A 22,149-nucleotide genomic window follows, 5' to 3' on the forward strand; every position below is an offset into this window, starting at 1 on the left:
CTGGACCTGAAACTGAATTTGGACAAATCTAAGTTACAATCAGTATAGCACATAACCTTAATAGGAGCAGTCCTCAACTTCAGGACTGCCACATCTTACCTCCCAATGGAAAGGTGTCAGTCCATAGTCTTCCTTTCCCAAAGCTTCAGGTCCCACCCAATGACAACAGGGTGTGCTTGCTTTCAGCTCTTGGGTCACATGGCCTTATGGACATAATGTTGTAAAAGGTTAAAAATTACCATTTCCTTCTCTAACTTGAATTCCTCGGGAAAACATTGGTGCAGCCTGCCAAAATCAGTGAACATCCTGAGGCTGAGCTCCCATTCCTGCCAAAGCAGCTGTAGCAGCAGACATTGCACTGAACAGCTGGGAGCTGCCAGAGCAGATATAGCAGGAGAGTGGAAGAGAAAGCTGGGCTTCCCCCAGCAGCTCCTCCTCCTTGGACCTGGCACACATCCCATGCCTCCTCCTTGAGGGCATCAGATCAAGGAGGAACTTCCTTAAGCCCGGGCAGTGGGCAAGAAAGAGCCAAATTGGGCTGCCCTCATAGTCCCCTCAGACACAGAATATGGCTCCAGTTTCCTATCCCCTCCATTCCCAGGGGCAGCACATAGGCACGAACTGCTCTAACTTCTAGCGTGAAGGGGAGAGAGATGAGCTCTGTAAGTTCTCCAGATCTTACACAAGGCTCAGCTCCCTTACATCTAGGGACACCTCTTGGAACAGGAGTCCTTTGTCTCCCAGGGTGGGAAAGAGAGAGAGAGCTTGACTGGGCTCTCCTTGACCATTCTCTGGACCCGGTACATAGCATCAGCAGCCCATTTTCCTGTGTGAGATAACAGCCTTCTCCTGCTGCCATCTAATGTAGTTTGCCAGGTAGGGCGATGCTGAAGTTTCAGGGTTCTGCTGATGATAGAGGGTGGGGAGATTGTTATAGCTGCACATAATGAAATAAAGTTTTACAATTGCTCATTTTAAAAATAAACGAGGAAATTCCCAATATGAAAACTATGCTATTTAGGTTGCAAAGTCAAGGACTTTAAAGTTAGTAAATGTCTGTTTTAGGGTTACCCAGGCAATCTTAATTCATCCCCCTTGTGTGTATTATGATAATGCCTTTAATTACATGATCATACACTACTTTTTCCACAGGACCCCTGCCTCATTCACTGCACAGGATGGGCCAAGTTGTGAACAACTGTAAATCTGGCATTTCCTAACTTTCAAGTGCTTGGCTTTGTAATATAAATAACATTCTTTTAACGTATTTTTAATGTAACATAATTTTAAAAATGCTAACAGCCAATTAGAATGTGGGCCAATCACTGTTCCCAGTCACAGTTGAATAGTGTAGTGGTAACTCTTTCTGTAAAGTGTATTGCAGGACAAATAACCATGGTAGCATGATTCTGTTGATTCCAACACAGCGGGTTTGCTTCTTTGTGAGGTAAAAAGAAATATTTGCTACTTGAGTTTGGTTAGTAGCACAGTTCCGGTTTTCACTTTTATATGGTGTTTTAACCAACATCCATCAGTGCTTGGTTTTCTATTGGTTTCTAGAATTTATGCCATAATACTGGTTCTGTGGCAGTAAATTGCTGTAGAAAGAAAGAGTAAGATAGATGCAAACAGGTTGGCATGTCAAAAATCTAGTGTATTTGATAATATTTTAAAGTGAGAATACATCAAGGCATTTCTTTCCATCTTTGTTGTTCATTTTTTCAGGCTGGAATCTATAGTCAGTTCACTTTAAACTAAGGAAAGTTTGTTCAGTTTCTGAGCTAATGGAAGTATTTCTCCTCTCCTCTTCAATTTTTGGTGGTGCCAGCTGCCCGTATTCTGACGTCAACTTGAACAAAGAACAGATCTTACCAGATCGTTTAAGTGGAGAGATGCCGCTAGCCAGTCCATCTGTACCCAAGAACAGAAAGACAGAAGTAAATGAAAGATCGGCCTCTCCTGTAATCAAGTAATTAAGATCTAAATAGTATTAACAACTTACAATAATATCATTTTATTTAAATGCTATATTACATAATTTTCAGAACTTGAAGTCTGTATTGTCTCGAAAGGCCTGTGCTTTTCTCTACATTACTATTTCCAGAGAAGAAATGGCCCTGTCAGAGCTGAGCCTGCGGATGATTAAGCTGGCAAAAATTGATGTTGATTTCATTATGTATGATTTAGCAAGAGTGCATTTTCACTCCTGCTAAGTGTACAGACCATTAAGATGTTAATTATTGTTTAAAATCAATTGTTTAATGATTTATTTCACTTGTGGAAATGATTCATTTTATTGTTACATTTGCTAGAGCAGTTTCACTGGTGTGTGTGTTGATGCTTGAAAAACAGCCCTAATAAATTTTAGAGGGGTAGACTTGTTAGTCTGTTTCAGCAAAAACAACGAGGAGTCTTGTGGCACCCTAAAGACTAACAAATGTATTACAGCATAAGCTTTCGTGGGCTATGACCCACTTCTTCAGATGAATGAAGTGGGTCATAGCCCACGAAAGCTTATGATCTAATACATTTGCTAGTCTTTAAGGTGCCACAAGACTCCTCGTTGTGTCAGCCCTAATAAATTTGGTTTTATTGGGGAGGAAAGTGGGGAATCAAATTATTGGGGGTGAGTTTTGCAAGAGCAGCAACAAGTATGGAGTTATGGCCCTGGGGCGATTTATTCTTCTTCGAGTGCTTGCTCATGTCTATTCCATGTTAGGTGTGCACGCGCTGCATGCGCTGTTGCTGGAGATTTTTCCCTCAGTGGTATCTGTCATGCTCACTCTAGTGCCCTGTGATGCTGTGCGCTCATGCGCCAATATAAGGGACCCGGCCAACCCCGCACCTTCTCAGTTCCTTCTTACTACCCACGACAGTCGCAGAAACAACTTCTCTTGCTTCGGCAAGACAATCAGTCAGTGATTTCGTTATCTTCAGTTTTAATTTCTAGTAGTAGTCTATATAGTATTAGTGAATACAGTTAGACCCCCCTCTTGTAGCTTAGACGAGCATCCTGTGCCCCTGGGGCCAGGCGTGCCCCGGTCTCCAGGCTTCAAACCCTGCACCTTCTGCAGCAAGCCCATGCTGGTGAGCGACCTACACTCCAGCTGTCTGAAGTGTCTGAGGGAAGCTCACGTACAAGAGCATTGTCAAATCGGCTAAAAATTCAGCCTTGTACGAAAAAGGACAGGAAGGCTAGACTAAGGGCTAGCCTGATAAAAGCTGATAGGCTGGCGTTGGAGCCAAGCTAGTCGGACTTGGCAACGAGCACCTCGGTTTCGGTGTGAAGTGCTCCTCTAGCAACACGCTTCTCGGCACCGCTTAACCGCTCTGATACTGAAAAAGAAACACAAGAAACATGGTCTGAGAGGGGATGCTCCCTGGAACCAAGAAAGGACAAGCAAGGGGAGTGCAGTGGAGTGTGACCCCTGATGGGCCACTCCCGCTCCACTAGCAGCACCATCGACTCAACCCTGCTCACAGGTGCCACTGAGTCTGGTGCAGGACTGTTCACTGACAGCGGGGGAATATTGTGGTGCCAGCGGGATTGTGATGCCATCCACCTCGGAGGCCTTTGCAGTGTCCAAGAACTGAGGACACGCCAGGTTCTGCTGACCAGTGCCGACGAGAGCATCAAGCAGAAGGGAACAGGTTACCCAGAGCTCCTAATGAGCACTGGATCCTCTGGTACCGACTGGGGGAAACCGGCCCTACCATCATTGGCAAAGACTTCTTAGCTTCTCAGCAGCAGCTGGCAGAAGCAAGGGGTACTGCCCCTTCCCATGGTCTCCTCAAGATGACTCATCCTCTGACTTGGAGGTGGAGTCCTGCACACAACCAAGGGGCCGTCACTAGTACTTAGCTTACATCCCAGTGGATCTCAGCATGGGTGCCGCCCGCAGCATCTGGCAGGTCCAATGGCCATTTTGGAATCTGTGGGGTTTTCTCCCTTCCAGCTGTTCATACTCAGTGGTGTCCAAGAGAAGGACTCCCACGCCATCTGGCACCTCACCCAGACTCCGATACCAAGCTCAGTACCGACACTTGGGATTTAGGCCTGTGTGATATGTGATCAGTGCAGAAGAGGAGGAGGAAGGCCCCCCACCAGTAGAGGTCTCTTCCTCCCATTGTGGCTTCTAACCTGGGGCTAGAGGTGGAGGTTCTTAACGAGTTCTCACATAGCCTCATTGACATTTTGGCTGCCATGGCCCCATCAAAAGTGGTCCCACCCCTCAATGACATCGTTATGGGTCCAGTCAGGTCCCTATGGCAGTCCCCATCCTCTCTGCCTCCCACCTCAAAGAGAGCAGGGAAAAGGTACTACATTCCTGCCAAGGGATATGAATACCTGAATTCCCACCCTCCTCCTGGGTCCCTTGCGGTCACAGTAGCCAATGAGAGAGCCAGACAAGGGCAGCTAGGCACGACCCGCAAGCAAAAGGACTTTAAAAAGCTGTTCGGTAGAAAGATTTATTCTATGCATGGATTACAGGTTTGCATCTCCAACCAGCAGGGCTTGCTTGGGAAGTATGATTATAACATTTGGGACTCGATGGCAAAGTTTAAGGACTCATTGCCACAGGACTTCAGGCAAAAGTTCTCCGCTATGATGGAGGAATGGAAGACCATAGCCAGGGCCTGCTGATCTGGCAGCCAGAACAATGGCTTCGGCTGAGGTCATGAGGAGGTGCTCTGGCTCCAATCTTGGGGCTTCCACTTGAGCAGTCCATCCAAGATTTTTCCTTTGAGGCAGTGGTTCCCAAATTGGGATTCATGAATCCCTGGGGATTCACGAAGTGTTACAGGGGGTTCTTGGGAAAAAAGTCCCTAATGGCGGACAGAGCTGTCCATAGGGACCCCGGGAAACACGGGGCAAGCAGCCCGGAGCCTCTGGACTTCCAAGAACTAAGCAGATCAAAGCAAGCATATCTATCACACTGAGGAGATTTAAACTTCAAAACTCCTTATAAGAAATGGAAAGGGAGGTGGATATTTTTTGCTGTTTTTAAAATAAATAAGCAGCTAGTATTGTTTTTAAAATTATTATGAAGAACTAGTTTGAGCTTTGTTGTAACATGCGTTGTTTGCCTGGACTGCTCAAGACCTGAATGCTTGTGTAGGAGGAACTCTTTGAGTTGGCTTCTTAAATAACTTTATGCTGTTTCACATCTGATATTCCTCGATGAAACATAGGAGCCTTGTCTTATAACAGGCTTATTCAAAGTGATACAAGCTACAAAAGTGAGATCTTGGAAGAGTGTTGCTGTTTTCATAATGTAATAAAAATACTGTAATGATAAATAATAAATAATAATAGTGTGTAATAAGCATGTCATAAAAACACATTTTATATTTCCAAGATCACTTCTTTTTATAATTTATACTCAGGTAAAGTAGAAAATCCCTGGAAATATTCATTTTTAGGAGGGGGTTCGTGAGACTTGACATTTTAGTGAAAGGGGTTCACTGGTTGTTAAAGTTTGGGAACCACTGCTTCGAGGGAACGTCCCTCTTCTCTGAGCAGACAGACTCAAAACTCCACGGTCGGAAAGATTCCAGGCCTATCCTCAGCTGCCTGGACCTCTACTCCCCAGCACCTTCAAAGAATCATTTCAGACCTCAACAGCCAACCCGCTTCTCGGCTCTGGTGCCTCGCCAGGACCCGTTTCAAAACGGAGCAGGGGTTACGAGCACAGACAGCTGCCCCCCTCCACCTCATCCTCACTACCAGATTCACAGATACCTGGGAGGCCCCAAACAACTTTTGAAGGGGCACCCGAGGGTGTTACATCAGTTCCCTTACCGGATCTTGCCGCCTTTTTGTTTTCAGATCAACTCTCCCACTTCAGCCTGTCATGGTCCCTCATCATCTCGGACCACTGAGTATTGAGTATGGTGGAAGAAGGTTACACCCTTCAGATTTCTTCCACCCCTCCCTTCCATCCCTCTTATGAACAACTTCTAGTCTAGGAGGTTCTAGTCCTATTCCTGCCTCAGAATTTGAGAGGGAAAGGGATTTACACTCGCTATTATAAAGCCAAGGGGGGTGGAGGCTTCGACCGATCCTAGACATGCGTTGTCTCAACAGTTATCGCAGGAAACTGAGATTCCACATGGTCTCCCTGGTCTCCATTATTCCCTCCCTGGTTCCAGGAGACTGGTATGCCTCGACTCGAAAGATGCCTATTTCCATATCTCCCATCTTCCGGGGCCACAGAAGAGTCCTCAGATTTATTGTAAACCAACTCATTGCCAGTTCACCATCTTGCCCTGTGGCCTGTCGGCAGCCCCTCGGGTTTTCAAAAAACACATGCCGGTGATGGCAGTCTTCCTCAGAAGGCACACCATTCAAGTCTATCATTACCTTGATGACTGGCGGTGATCAAGGGCTGGTCTGAGGCTCAGGTGAAAGCCAGCATCAGCCTGGTCCAAGCCACCTTCCGTGCCCTGGGCCTATTGATAAATGAGCAAAAGTTGACTCTCGTTCCCTCCAGCGGATAGAGGTTATTGGAATGGTGCTCGATTCTACCTGGCCCAGAGCCTTCCTCCCAGAGTCTTGGTTCCAAACAATGTCGGCTTTGATATCCAAGGCCAACCTGGTCACGACAGTCCATTTTTGCCTCAAACTTTTGGGTCACATGGCTGTGTGCATTTACGTGGTACAACACACAAGACTACACCTCAGACCCCTTCAAGTTTGGCTGGCTTATGTGTACTCACCAAACCTGGAATAGGTGCTTACAGTCCCCATCCTGTCCTCATCTCTCTCGACTGGTGGAGAGATCCCCATTCAGTATGTGCAGGCGTTAACTTTGTTACCCCCCGACCTTCCATATCCCTAATTTCAGATGCATCCAAACTAGGTTGGGGGGGCTCACCTCAGGACCTGTGGTCCCAGGAAGAGCTCTCCTTGCACTTAAACGTCAGCGAGCTCAGAGCAGTCTGCTTAATTTGCCAAGTGTTCCTACCCCAGATTACGGACTAAATTGTATGAGTGCTTACGGACAACATGGCAGCCATGTTTTACATCAACAGACAGGAAAGAGTGTGTTCGTCTACCCTGTATCAAGAGGCCATTCACCTGTGGGACTTTTGTATGAAACACTCCGTCCACCTCGAAGCTTCCCATCTTCTGGGAGCCTGGAACGCTCTGGCAGATCACCTCAGCAGGTCTTTTTCTTTTCTCACCATGAGTAATCCCTTCACTCAGAGGAGACAGGATCCATCTTCCAGAGGTGGGGATCTCCCCTGTAGACCTGTTCGCAACCAAACAGAACAGGAAATGCCATCAGTTTTGCTCACTGCACAGTCACAGCCCTGGCTCTCTCGGATGCCTTCCTACTTGCACAGACAGAACTCCTGTTCTGTGTGTTTTCTCGCATTCTTCTGGTGCACAAGGTCCTTCTGAAAGTCAGCGAGACAAAGCAAGGGTCATCCTTATAGCCCCAGCATGGCCATGACAACACTGCTTTGGCATGCTGCAGGATCTGTCAGTAGCACCCCTGCTGCCTCTCCCAACCCTCCTGGACTTGATCTCGCAAGATCACACGTTTATTCTATTTGAACCTCAGGATCCTCTACCTGACCACGTTGAAGCTCCATAGTCGATCCCGGCAGAGCAGGCCTCTTCAGAACAAGTCCGTCAGGTCTTGCTAGGTAGTAGGAAACTGTCTACTAGAGTGACTTATCTAGCCAAGTGGAAGCATTTCTCAGTGTGGTCTTCCCAGTGAGGATTCTCATCAATTCAGTAACCCTTCCAGTTCGTGCTGGAATACTTGCTCCATCTGAAACAACAGGGCCTTGCTCTTTCATCTCTCAATGTGCATCTGGTGGCTATCTCCGCCCTCCAGTGGACGGTAGGTTTGTCTTCTCACACAAAATGTCCATCTGCTTCCTCAAAGAATTAAGCAACTTTACCCTCAAATTTGCAATCCTATCCCACCTAAACCTAGTCCTGGTAAGACTCACGGGTCCTCCCTTTGAGCTGCTGGCGTTGTGCCCTCAGTCGTATCTCTCCTGGAAGGTTGCCTTCCTGGTAGCAATTGGCCAGGAGGGTCTCAGAAATCAGGGCCCTTACATTGGAACCCGCATATACAGTGTTCTATAAGGACATGGTTCAACTGCACCCCCACCCAGCATTCCTCCCAAATATGGTCTCGCAGTTTCATAATAATCAGAATATTTTCCGGGCACGCTGGATGTTAGACACTCCCTGGCCTTCTACATTGAGAGGACCAAGCCATTCCATAAATCCATGCTCCTCTTTGTGGTAGTAGTAGACAGGATGAAAGGCCTATTGCTTTTAGCTCAGAGAATTTCATCCTGGATCACTTCCTGCATTTGTATGTGCTATGAGCAGGCAGGCGTCCCACCTCCTGCCATCTTGACTGCTCATTCAAGAAGAGCTTAGGCTTCGTTAGCGGCGTTTCTGGCCAAGGTCCCAGTCCAAGACATCTGCAGAGCAGTGACCTGGTCATTGTTAAATACCTTCTCTTCCCAGTACACTATCACCCAGCAGGCAAGAGATAATGCCAAGTTTGGGAGCGTAGTGTTGCAATCCAAGGGCACGTCTTCACTACCCGCCGAATCGGCGGGTAGCAATCGATCTATTGGGGATCAACTTATCGCGTCTATTGAAGACGCGATAAAATCGATCCCCGATGGCTCTTTCGTCGACTCCGGAAATCCACCGCGGCAAGAGGCGGAAGTGGAGTTGACGGCGGCGCAGCAGCGGTCGACTCGCCGCCGTCCTCACAGCCAGGTAAGTCGACCTAAAATACGCCATTTCAGCTACGCTATTCACGTAGCTGAAGTTGCATATCTTAGGTCAACTGCCCTCCCCCTTTCCTGTAGTGTAGCCCTAGCCCAAGTGTCCTGAACTCTGAGCCCACCTCCTCGGGTACCCCTGGGGAGTCACATAACATGGAATGGACATGAGGAAGCACTCGAAGAAGAAAAGAGAGTTACTAACCTTTCCATAACTGTTGTTCTTCGAGATGTGTTGCTCATGTCCATTCCACGATCCACCCTCCTGCCCCTTTGTCAAAGTTAGCTACCAAAAAGGAACTGAGAGGATGTGGGGCCGTCCGGTTCCTTATACCAGCGCTTGAGCGCGGGGCACCAGAGGTCGCTAGAGCTGGTCTGACTGATATCACTGAGGCAGAAATCTCTGGCGCCGGTGCACACTGCGCACGCACACCTAACGTGGAATGGACATGAGCAAGACCTCTCAAAGAGCAACAGTTTTGGACAGGTTAGTAACTGTTTTGTATTAGAAGCACTGGGGAGAAAATGGTTGCGGTGGCAAGGGGCTCCTTATATGTTTATTTTCAACAGTTTCAGGCTTTTACACCAAAATCAATTGCAAACACCTGGTGTGGGGAGGGGTTTGCAATATTTCTAAGGGCTATATTTGAGTGAAATGTGCTAATGGTGACCTTTTTGCACTTCAGAATTTCACTCCGTTTTCACTTATAATGCCTTTGAATTTTGAATATGTAGTATTTTAAATGCTGTTTTCATGGAGAAGCCCCACTTTAAGTTAAAAACAAAGAGGGTGTTCAACTATTAAAAGTTCACTGTCTGGTTAAATTATCCCCAAATTGTAGGATTGTGCTAATGTATTAGAACTAGAAAGTGAAATTGACTACAAACTGACTAGTTCCATTGGTGCCTACCGTAACTTCACTTCAATGGGAATAGTATCAGGTCCTAATCTATTTTGATTGTCCAAGACACAAGAATGCATACATTTTTTTTTTTAAAGCAAAAACTGTGAAAAGAAATTTTAAAATTCTTTTGTATTCATATTATACTGGTAGGCTTTTCAAAAGCACTCAGTGTTGGGCGAACTCTACTCCCACTGAAGTCAGTTGGAGTTTTACCTGTGACAATACGGATAAATTTACACCGCATTTTGGAGCAAGTGGCAGTGAGCCTCCAAGCCCAGGTCGACAGCCTTGAGCTAGGAGGGCTGGTGCTAGTGCTCTAAAAATAGCTGTATACCTAGTGCTTTGAAGTTGCAGCTGGAGCTGGAGCTCCAGTTTTGTCAGTTTGTAAAGTTTTGTTAGTAGCAGGGAAGGACATTTTATTTTTCTTTAAATATATGATTTCTTGCTGTATCGGTATTTCTTTAATTACAGCAATGAATCTTCAACCACGTAGAAAATAAACTGACAGCTCAGATTTCAAAACTATCAATTTGTTTTAATAGTGACAGAAAATGTCCTAGCCCTGGTCACACTGGCTCAAAATCTTCAGCTCATAATCGATCATCTGGGAAATCTGTGTCAGAGACGACAAAGCAGGAAGATACAGAAAATAAATCTCCTTGCAAAGAGCTTCTATTATGTGATGCCAAAGACAAGAAACCTTCTAGGTATGTGTCTTTCAACTATCTTTGAAATACAGATTGTTTGGAGACTACATGTGAAATGCAGCTTGTTACATAAATACAGTATGATTTATTAGTGAAATTCCCAGGAAGGCGTGGGGAGGCACGAGGAAGCCATGCAGTTGTCTCTAAATTAAAGACTAGAATAATAGTGTGTCATAATGTATACAGCCAGTGAATAATGCAAACCATAGGGAAAATGAGGGGCTACATATATTCCTGAACAGGGAAATTATTGACTTTTTAGAGGTAAGGAATTTCCTTGCGTTCTCCTTAAAAATAAATCACATGAATGAAAAGTGCTTATTTAACTAACTGAGGTTTTGTATTAATTGTTTGGGCTGAAAGGAGCAAGGTGCATTTAAGCTAGTTTTTAAAACAATCTAAATTTTAAAACAAATTTAAAGCTAGTTTTTAAAAGTAGCCACTTTGACTAGTGTTATAGAAAAGTTGTTATTGTCAATATATGTGAAATCAAAATGTATATATTTCAGTGACTTCAGTGGGGCTTCATGTGAGTAAAGCAATCTACTCACGTTAAACTCATTGCAAATTTGAAGCCTTATTTTGGTGGCTATTATCCTACACTAGAATGAGACAGCCTTGCTTAATTCTATGCATCTTCATGTTATCTCAAACATTCATAACACCCACATTATAAGTGGTGATAATAGCAAATTAGTTGAGATACAGTTCTCTGCCTAGGAATGTTAATCAAATAGAGTTGATATCTCAAAGTAATGTTTAGATTATTGAAGCTTACTGCTTAATTAAGAAGCAATTCAATCCCCTGAAACTTGGATCTACTCAGTGATTTCTTTCTTAATTAAAGTATCTGCAAATCTACTTTTTGATATAGATGTTTACAAATAAAAAAAAGAACATAGCAGTAATTGAAAACTTCGAATAGACACAGCCATGCATTCCACTTAGGTGTGTGCGCACCCAGTTTAAATTTGTCTACCAGTACTTGTAGAGGGGCAGCACTAGCACCACGTGGCTGTAGCCTCTCCTCTGGCTATAAGAGGCGGCACTGCCCCAAACCTCCCTCAGTTCCTTTGCATCAGCCATGGCTGGAATCAGAGTTCTGTGTGGTCTTAACCTCACAACTTCTCAACTAGTTTAGTTTTCTCTTGTTGTAAATAGTTAGTAGAACCCTTAGTGTTAGATTAGCATTAGTTATGATAATTTAGATTTTCTTGGTGATGCCCTCATAGGGTTTTAAACACTGTTCTTCATGTAGTGGAGAAATTCTCAACTGTGGTCCCCTGCTTCGGTACTGAGGCGCTCGTTAGGTTGGAGACTATCATGGGGTTCTAAGTGTGCATCCACTTCACATTCCAGAGCAGGCACCTCTCTGAAGAAGCAGAGGAGCCGTTCCCTGTCAACTGCCGAGGAAAAGATCGTATAAGACCAATCGAGACCGCTCAAGGTCTCGGGGTGACTCTTCCACCTCCCCCAGGAAAACTGGACTGGCACGGAGTTAGCTGTACTGCTGCAGCTGCGCCGCTGTAAGGTCTCCCTTGTAGCCGCTCTATGCCAGCGAGAGAGAACTTTCCTGCCGGCATAATTAAACCACCCCAAACAAGCAGTGGTAGCTATGTTGGTGGGAGAGCATTTCTGTCTGTGGACATAGCTGTCCACACTGGCACTTTTGTTGGTGCAACTTATGTCGGTCAGGGGTGTATTTTTTCATAACCCGAACGGCAAAAGTTTTACTGACAAAAGGGCTAGTGTAGACAAAGGCTTAGTTTCCCAGACCTGAAGAAAAGGTCTGTGTAAGCTGGTCTAATAAAAGTATTACCTCACCCGCCTTGTCTCGCTAATATCCTGGGACCAACATGGCTACAAGACTGCATATTTATGGTACCTCAGATAACTCTATTGGTTCAAGAAACTGACACATTTCCAGTCTGGGAAATCAGAAAACAAAATTACTTTATGGGGAGAATATTTTTAAAGGAAATGAACTTGTAATGGAAATAGTCAACTTTATTGCAGGCACTAGGCATTTAATCTTTAAACTTCCATGCAAAGTTTAGATTACTGGAGTCAATAGAAAGTTAATCCATTTCCTGAAAATAGATACTGTAGATTTTCCATAGAAAGTAATAGAAAAAATGAAGTAATGCTTTTATCAGCAATAGTCAAGATTTTTTTATAATCCCAAATATGATTCTTCACAATAAACACTGCTGCCTAAAAGAGTACCTTTAACACTTTCTGTTTAAACTGAAATTGTGTTGGTGAAATACAGGACAAAGCAAAGAAAAATTACCATAGGGCCTCTTGTTTTGATCAACAGTAAATGCCAACAGAAAATGGAATATAATATATATGTGTGTGTGTGTGTGTGTGTGTGTATGGACAGCACATTCAAATTCTCTTTTTTAATAAGTGGAAAAGTATATCATAACTCATTCATCTTGAAACATACAGAGTATAAAAATTGAGATAAGAAAAAAATTGATCCCAGCTATTTTTAGCTAGTAGAATAATAAAACATAAATTAAGTATCTGGTTATACTTGCAGGTCATTAAAGATTTTCCTTATAAAATGTAGGCAGCAATTACAATATTGACAATACATAAAGGTGTTTTTTTAATTTTATAATGAGCAATTATAGCCTGATGCAAGTCTCATAGAAATCAATGGAGAGACTTTGAGTTCAGTGGGAGTTGGATCAAGCCCTTAATGAGCATGATACAGTAACACTAATCGATTGCAAAAAAAGAAAAGCTCACTCTTAACCTATTAGAAAGATACAGTCATGTACAGGGGTAAAAGATAATTGCCTCAAACAGAATAGTCAAGGCCAAGATCTTCAGAAGTAGGAGTCTAGATTTAGTCTTCTCAATTCATACATAGGTTCTTAAATTAGTGGCCTGATTTTCAAATGTGCTGAGTCCCCACTGAATGCCACAGGATTATCTTTCAGTTTAATAGAGAAAAGGGGGCCATTGTGCCCTAACTCTGAGTATACAATAGATTTTTATCAAGATACCTGTTAAAGGAATGTGTAAAGCTCAAAATAGTTTAGCACAAAGCTGAGGAGGTTTCCAAGCTCTCTGGCATCCTGTTACATATTATATTATATTGTTATTGTTGTTATATTATTTATTAAATGTTATCACAACTCTTGGTAGGAATAGATAAGGGTATAAAAATTACACTAGTAACTACTTATTTAAAGCATTAATTAGCATGCTAGACCCTAATTCTCTCTTTTACATGTTTGGTCGGATGACTAACAGTCACTGTTTACGATCTAGCTACAGCTGATTGGACAGAATCTGTTCATGGAACATATAATTAGGGCTCTCAAACACAGTTAACTCAAGCAATTAACTCAAATAAAATTAACTTGATTAAAAAAATTAATCACGATTAATTGCAGTTTTAATCACACTGTTAAACAATAATAGAATACCAATTTAAATTTATTATAAATATTGTGGATGTTTTTCTATGTTTGTAAATATATTGATTTCAGTTACAACACAGAATACAAAGTGTACAGTGCTCACTTGATAGTATTATTTTTATTACAAATATTTGCACTGTAAAAAAGATAAAAGAAACAGTATTTTTCAGTTCACCTCAGACAAGTACTGTAGTGCAATCTCTATCGTGAAAGTGCAACTTACAAATGGAGATGTTTTTGTTATGTAACTGCACTCAAAACAATGTAAAACTTTAGAGCCTATAAGTCCACACAGTCCTACTTCTTGTTCAGCCAATCGCTAAGACAAACAAGTTTGTTTACATTTACGGGAGATACTTCTGCCAGCTTCTTATTTACAATGTCACCTGAAAGTGAGAACGGGTGTTCGCATGGCACTTTTGTAGCCGGCGTTGCAAGGTATTAACATGCCAGACATGCTAAACATTTGTATGTCCCTTCGTGTTTCAGCCACCATTCTAGAGGACATGCTTCCATGCTGATGACGCTTGTTAATTTCATTAACACACTTTTTTTTTTGTGACTGAACTCCTTGGGGAGAATTGTATGTCTCCTGCTTCGTGGTTTTACCCCATTCTGCCATATATTTCATGTTATGGCACTCTCGGGTGATGACCCAGCACATGTTCAATTTAAGAACACTTTCATTGCAGTTTTGACAAAATGCAAAGAAGGTACCAAGATGATATTTCTAAAGATAACTACAGCACTCAACCCAAGGTTCAAGAATCTGAAGTGCCTTCCCAAATCTGAAAGGGATGAGGTGTGGAACATGCTGTCAGAAGTCTTAAAAGAGCAGCACTGTGATTCAGAAACTACAGAACCCGAACCACCAAAAAAGAAAATCATGGCATCTGACTCAAATAATGAAAATGAACATGCGTCAGTCTGCACTGCTTTGGATCATTATCGAGCAGAGTCAGTCATCAGCATGGAAGCATGTTCTCGGGAATGGTGGTTGAAGCATGAAAGAGCATACAAATGTTGAGCATATCTGGCATGTAAATACCTTGCAACGCCAGTTACAATAGTGCCATGTGAACGCCCATTCTCACTTTCAAGTGACATTGTAAATAAGAAGCGGGCAGAATTATCTCCCGTAAATGTAAACAAACTTGTTTGTCTTAGCGATTGGCTGAACAAGAAGTAGGACTGAGTGGACTTGTAGACTCTGAAGTTTTACATTGTTTTGTTTTTTAATGCATTTATGTAACAAAAACAAAAAAAATCTCCATTTATAAATTGCACTTTCACAATAAAGAGATGATGCACTGCAGTACTTGTCTGAGGTGAATTGAAATATACTATTTCTTTTATCTTTTTTACAGTGCAAATATTTGTAATAAAAAATACTATCAAGTGAGCACTGTACACTTTGTATTCTGTGTTGTAATTGAAATCAATATATTTGAAAATGTGGAAAATATCCAAAAATATTTAAATGGTATTCTGTTATTGTTTAACAATGTGATTAAAGCTGATTAATCATGATTTTTTTTAATCTCTTGATTGTTATTAATTTTTTAATTGTTTGACAGCCCTACATATATTTTTTTAAAATATAGGACGGGGAGGAAGGAATGCCATGTTATGTTGGATTCCTTAATCTCTCCCTATTTTTCTTTCACAGGAAGAAAGAATATTTACACAATATTATTAAATGACTAGATAGGGATATTAAAATTGCCATGCTTGAACAGACCAATTTGGCCATCTAATTCAATATTCCACTTTCAATAGTAGTTTAAACTTTATGCTTCAGGCAAAATTGAAACATCCCTCTCCTCCCCTGATATAACTGTGGTCAGAAATTAACCAAAAGTCTGTAGAATGTCCTTCTCCACACAGATTCTATGGACATTTTAGGAGAATCTTGGTAAAAAGAAAATTGGAGCTTGTAGAATTAAATTCAGTCAGAGCCTATTAAAACATGAATAAATTGTTTAACACGTTTATTTTATAGTTAATTTATTTTAAATAAATAAAATTGACTGTTATTTCACATAGATCAGTCTATTTTTTCCCAAAATTCTTCCCGTAAGATTTTTCAAACCTCTTTCCAGATCTTGCACCTAAGATCACCTAGTGCTCAGATTTTTCCAGCCTGTTTCCATTAGAAATTTTCAGACTTTCTCTCTTTCCCTTCCTCCTAGACATGCATATATTTTTTTTAAATGTTCGTTAGAACATTGTTATTTGCACCTTTAAAATCTTCAACTTTTTCCCCTTGGAACAACCTTTCAGATTCCTCCAATAATGCATTCCTCCAACATCCTTCAATCAGTTGTTTTTTTCATGTGCATTTTTATTAAGGTGATATTGAAATATATATATTTTATTGGCATCATGCAGTTTTTAGAGAAAATAATTCCCATGCTATAGATAAATAACAGACTCAAGTGAATTTACGTAGCAAATGAATTTAAGTAGTAAGAACAAGACAAAAAAAAAAAGAGGGGCAGAACAGAAAATAGCTCCATGTTCAATCCTGAATGACCTGTGCTAATATGTAGGTATAGTTCTCAGACATGATTTTAATCATATAATTCTAGCAAAGCAGACCATGTTTCTTCAAAGGGACAAAACTGTGACTTTACACAGAGACTCTCTCAAGATAGATCAGTCGGCTTGTTGTAGTGAAGAGCAAGTTCGGCTTGTTCTTTTGCCTTCCATTTTTCTAGGATGTTATTTTTTGTGAATTAATGAAGTTGTGACTACATTGGATAAATCCGTTGTCTCTTCATTGTATCAAGGAAATCAAATTAAACTGGGTAATAACCTGTTGCCAGACACTTTGAACTATCTGGCAATTCCACAGCATGTGTCTGAGTGAACCATTCAGCTCATCACAGTTTTGATGATCATTTGCATTTGGCCATCTATCCACACCTTTTCTGTAATCTAGCATATCCAGAGCAGGATCTATTCTGCAGCCCAGCATCTCCCACGATTCTGATAGGAATGGACTTATTTCCCTCCTGTCTGCAGTTTCTGGAGGCTGTGCAAAGCTGCAACATAGCCTGTGGTAGACATGCTCCCCTTTCCTGCCTCCTACCAAATCTTCTGCCTCGGTGGCAGTAGTCAAGTGGTGGTTTGCTCTGCTCCTGTCTTTTTCTGTTTGTAATTTGTAGGTGTTTTGGGGGCAGTTAAAGTGTGTTTATGTTCAAGCCTCCTTTCCTCCTCCTGGTCCAGGATCTGAGCCACACAATGGTCACAGCTCCTGGAGACTCTGTTGCAGTTTCTGTCCTCACCACGCTTCCCCACCAAGCTCCTCTGCCCCCCTTTCAGGCATGGCAGAGCAGCTGTACAAGCACTGGGCAAACTCCAAAAGGGTGCACTGCATGTGAGCCAGCTTTCTCAAGGCTGGCAGAAGGTAAAACATGCCCAGCCTGTACCCAGCTAGCCAATCCTGCCTATCCTAAGGTATACAGCTCTGAGTCAGACAGGCATGTTGGGGCCGCTGTCACCCCAAGTAGCCTCGACTTTGATATAAAATTATTCTACTTAACTGCCAGGGGGCAAATTTGTCACGTACACATGGGAGAAAGAAGAAGGACAAAATGCAGAGTCAGCTATAGGTAGTCAGGAAGTTCCTTCAAGAGGAAATGTAGCCAAACTCCAAACCTGGAGACAATGGACCTTTCTGTGCCTGCGTCCTGTAGATAGCTAACCACTTAGTTTGCAAAATAAGCAAGGAGGAGGGGGCAAATAGATGAACAATAAGGGGTCATAAGAGGGGCAGATGCATGTAGCTTGCTAATTATGTATGGTAATGATGGCAAATTTTGGCCAATCATAGAGCGATAGATTATCATAAGCAACTGCATATAATGCTTTGGTGTAAGTGTTTTCTTTGTTCTTGCTGACTTATGAGCTTGAACCCAATTGCAATTGAAATAAATGGATCGCCCCTCCCGGGGCTCCTTGCTTGGCTAGTTGTGTCCGTCTCTCCTTATTCCTCAGCTGGAACGGACAGAAATTTCTATGACAACTCCACTGCAGAAAAACCTGACCAGGAGAGAGAGAGCAGAACAGGGAGAGGCTCTGAGAAGTAGGAGGGTTTTATCCAGTAGAGCCAGGGGATAAGTCCTGGGGTAACAAGAGATTGCAAAGCTAAGACCCTTCCTGGGCTATGGGTCCCCCCACAAGTCCTAAAGTGGATCCTAGCATCCCTGGGGAGAGAAGCAGGGCTCCTACATGGCTCCCCTTCTTTGCACCATGAATCAGGGGGTTTTCATGATACTCTGAGGTAAGTCCTGCAAAACCCGGAGACTCTGGGTCCCAAAAAGGCAAAAGCAAATGTGTCCTTCACAAGGCAGTGAGTACTGTTGTTAAATTAATCTTAATAAACAAGTGGGGTGAAAATTAGGGGTTAACCCCCTTCTCCTTTGCCTCCCCCCCCCCCCCCCAAGGGACTGATTGCTGTGGTTTAGCGCCTTCACAGAGTCTCTTTCACAGTGCTCTGTACCACACTTATCCTCTCTCGCCCCCCAACTCTGCAGTATGTTTGGGCATGCAGAGACTCCTGTGCAACCCTGCCTCAAGCTGTAAACTAAGAGAAATTGTGCCTGTCTGGCTTTCAGCCCAAGAACCCTCACTCCACCAGGGAAAGGGACTAAGCTTTGAGGCAGCAACAGAGTGGGAATTGTGCCTTCTGATCCTGAGACATAAACCCTTGCTCTGTCAGGGAAGGGAGCTCAGACTCTGAAAGGCAGGAAAGGGTCTCCCTGTCTACCCCTCCCCTGCTCCACAGACTGACTCTATATTAGAGCCTGGAGCACTTCAGCTAGCCTGCAGCAGACCAGAGGCGCGTGAGGATTCCACTCCCCACAAAGCTGCACCTTCATGGGATTACAGAGAGGTAAGTGAGAATTCCCTTCCCATGTTCAGAATTACCCTGATTTCTTGAGTAAAGCTCCAGGTGGTACTAGGTTGCTCCTACAGCACTTACTTGGGTGCTAGCCAGCCTGGCGAAGTAAGCAGGCAGCCTTTCAGGCTCCCAGGGACAGCTGACAATCTATTTTCACAACTGAGATGTGTTCCAGTAACTCTCTTCTCTGGTGTGGTTCCCAGACTAGAATCAACAATGTACTGCCTCCCCCCCATAAACAGCCAGGGGATGAAGTAGCACACATGCAAAAAACTTATCGAACTTTTCTAAGACAGGATGTCAGTCATTGGCATGCAAGGAACTTATTAAATATTAGTGAAGCATCTTTCTTGTCAAGCATTATGATGATATGTCTTCCCATTGTTGCCTCCTTTGAGGGCATCATAAGATCCAACGAGGACACCTGATTAAACCAAAAGTTAAACTAAGATATTTGTTTATATATGTAAATAAAAAAAATATTGAGGAGCCTACGGTTGGAGGAGCAGTAGCTGCACCAGTGAAAGACCTAGTCACAGCTTCAGAAGGGGACTTCCTTCCAAAAGATCCCAAAGACCACAAGAGTGGCACATTCTGCAGCCTCAGCTATAACTGTTCAGACCAAAGGGTTTTCTTAATATTTAGTAAGGAAAGCCTACAAGCGGCTCATCTTCTAGGAGTATGATCCTTTCTTGAAGTAAGACATCTCTGGTCCTATCTTGGTCAAACTCTTGATGTGATTTGTGATAAGCAATGGATTCTAACTTGGTGGCTACAAGGATGATATGTTACGCCAATGAATAGTAATCACTCATCCTAATGGATATCTTGTGCTTCCAGACTTACAGGCGAGGAACTGTTGAGGGAAATGGTAGAGAAATTAGTAGCTGATGCTGCAGAGAAGCCTCAACCTTTGGGGTCAAAGCCAGCACAGCAATCCATTGGTTGCTACCAACACCAGTAGTATCCAAGAAGAGACTGTGACCCTGTCGGGGTGGGGAGAATCTGGAGCAGAAGCTTCCAAGGAAATCTCAGCATGACAAAGATTCTGCCTTTTGATCCACCCTCCCCACCCAGAGACTTAAGTAGGTGCAGCAAAGCAGAGCTCACAGGACTCTGGATAGCCCCCCCAAGCACATGGCTTGGCAATGACACCAGGAAAAGCTTCCTAGTTCTCTCGATAAACAGAGTTGGAGCGGAGAAAGACAGTAGACAGATTATAGAAGATCTGATATTCATGCTGGACAAATGCATGAGGCCATTCATAGCTCAGTGTCTCTAGCCACTGGATCTGCTGGTCTCGCACATATGGGTCTCCCCATAGATGAAGTCACATGCCAAGTGTCTCCAGGCCTTTCTTCTGAGAGTATGGGACCATTCCTCTGTATACATGCAAATCTAGAGACTGGATCACCTAAGATGATGGACAGTCCCAGGGACCATCCAGAAGGGTCTTCCCATATGCCTTCGAGGCCTGCAGGTTCTCAATAGATGCCAGTTTGGGAAGGAGGGGCACTTCTGGGACCTAGAACAATGTAGGATATCTGTAACTCTGTGGATAGGAACCACAGTTGCCAAACAAGCTCTGTTGAGATTTTAGAGTTACCTAGAGGGCAACCATGTCTTGGTTTGTCAGCCAGACAACATGACCGTCGTTCACAACCAAGGGTGAACAAGAAGTGATGGAGACCATGGAATGGGCAGACAAGACTCTCCCTTAACTAAAGACAATACATGTAAAAGGGGAGCAGAACCAAAAGCAGGTACAAAGTCAACTACTCAGAGTGATACGTGAACCAGGAAGTCTTCACTCTGATTTTGCAGACATGTGGTCTCTCCTCAGTCAGCCTGTTTGCCAAATGCAAGAATGAATAACAGCCACAATTCTTCACTTGAGAAGCAGACCCCAAGTCAATGGAGTCAGATGCTGTGTTGACAGATGGCAGCAAAACCTACTATACACATTTCTTGCCCTTCTCTCTCCTAGGAATGGTGATCCAAAAGATAAATTGAGAAGCAGCAAGAGTGATAGTGTTAAGTCTATACTGAGCATCCTGGTTCTCCAATCTGATAGAATTGAAATCTGAAACACCGTTTCATCTTCCATTGAGACCTGACATCTTTTTTTCCATAGCCCATTCCTCCATCCAGACCCCAGATAATCTTCAGCTGACAGCCTGGCTATTGAAAAGGAAGCATTAGGCTGAGTGCAGCTGTCTTCCAAAGTGATCAAGACTCTGCTCTTACCCAAGAGTTTCCACACTAAAAACTACTCCTCTGTGTGGACCAAGCTCAGTTCATGGTGCCAAGAGTGCAATGAATATCCAAGGGACAATGAGATTCCAGCCACTCCAGATTTAATTCAGGAAAGTGTGGATAAGGGCCTTCACGACCGCACCATAGCACACCTGGTATCAGCCCTAAGTAGTGTACTACTCACAGGACCCTCAGGCTCCTTGGCGAAACCCTCAGATTTCTCAAAGCAATCAGATTGGCCATACCAGCAGTCAGACCGATCTTCCCGAAGTGGGACCTACCACTGGTGTTGAAAGCCTGTAACCAGCCTTTGAGTCTCTGACTTTCTTCATTCTGCCCAGGATCCATGGCAACCTCATGGACTGAAAAAGCATGCACTTCCACCACAGAGGTCTGCAGGGCAGCCACGTGGGCATCGATTAACACCTCTATCAGATACTATGAAGTGGACTTTGTCTCTGCAGAGGTCTCCTTTAGCAGGAAGGTACTGCAGTTGATGGTCCACACATAGTCTTGCCATATGAGCAATTACAAAAGGGTAGGTCTTTCCTATTTCTTATGTTCATTTTTCTATCCTTCCCTACTCCTGTTCATTGATCACTACTTCTCATACATGTCAGAATTGTGGGAGATGCTAGGCTGCCAAATGGAAAATTTATAATATTCTTTCTGCTAGCAGCATCTCCCACAATTCCAGCCACCTTGGATGGCTTCAGAGCCAAGGGTCAGCATTTTATTTGGATGGTTACCATATAGGCAGTGGCCTACTGTTCATAGTTAGTTGGCACTGAAGTTATTGTTACTAATAATTTTGTAAGAGTTTGTTTTACAGCTTTGGAATGAATCGTCTGGCGGCAGGCAGGATGGGGTGGGGCATGGCTAGCACAAGCTGTGCTGCAGCTTTGAACCACCTCCGGAAACTACAGACAGGAGGGGAATAGCCCATGTGCATCAGAACTGTGGGATTTTTAGTTTCAGCACTCAATTTTTTAAAATGTTTTTAAAACATGATTGTTTGCATAAGTGTATGCTTGTAACAGTGCGTTTACTTAATAATACTTTTGCATGCAAAGTGGTATTATGCATTCATCTGGCCAGTAATTGTAAGTGTCGAGTAATTGCAAATAGCTAGTAATTCTGGTTAATGTGCATTCAAGTACATATGC

General features: G+C 43.3%; 1 protein-coding gene across 17 annotated transcripts in view; it reads left to right on the forward strand.

The window, feature by feature from the left end:
* Positions 1-22,149, forward strand: part of L3MBTL3 (L3MBTL histone methyl-lysine binding protein 3) — a 166,683-nt gene that overhangs the window by 129,396 nt on the left and 15,138 nt on the right. For all 17 annotated transcript variants that reach the window (XR_010599636.1, XR_010599637.1, XR_010599638.1 and 14 more), the window contains 2 exons: positions 1,829-1,969; positions 10,214-10,378. Coding sequence is in view for 14 of the 17 variants with exons in the window: in XM_005280241.3 (XP_005280298.2) it covers positions 1,829-1,969; positions 10,214-10,378 (306 nt within the window). In the remaining 3 variants the exon portion in view is untranslated. The remainder of the gene's footprint in view (positions 1-1,828; positions 1,970-10,213; positions 10,379-22,149) is intronic.

The sequence above is a fragment of the Chrysemys picta genome, chromosome 3, assembly GCF_011386835.1.
Source record: "Chrysemys picta bellii isolate R12L10 chromosome 3, ASM1138683v2, whole genome shotgun sequence".
NCBI lineage: Eukaryota > Metazoa > Chordata > Testudines > Emydidae > Chrysemys > Chrysemys picta.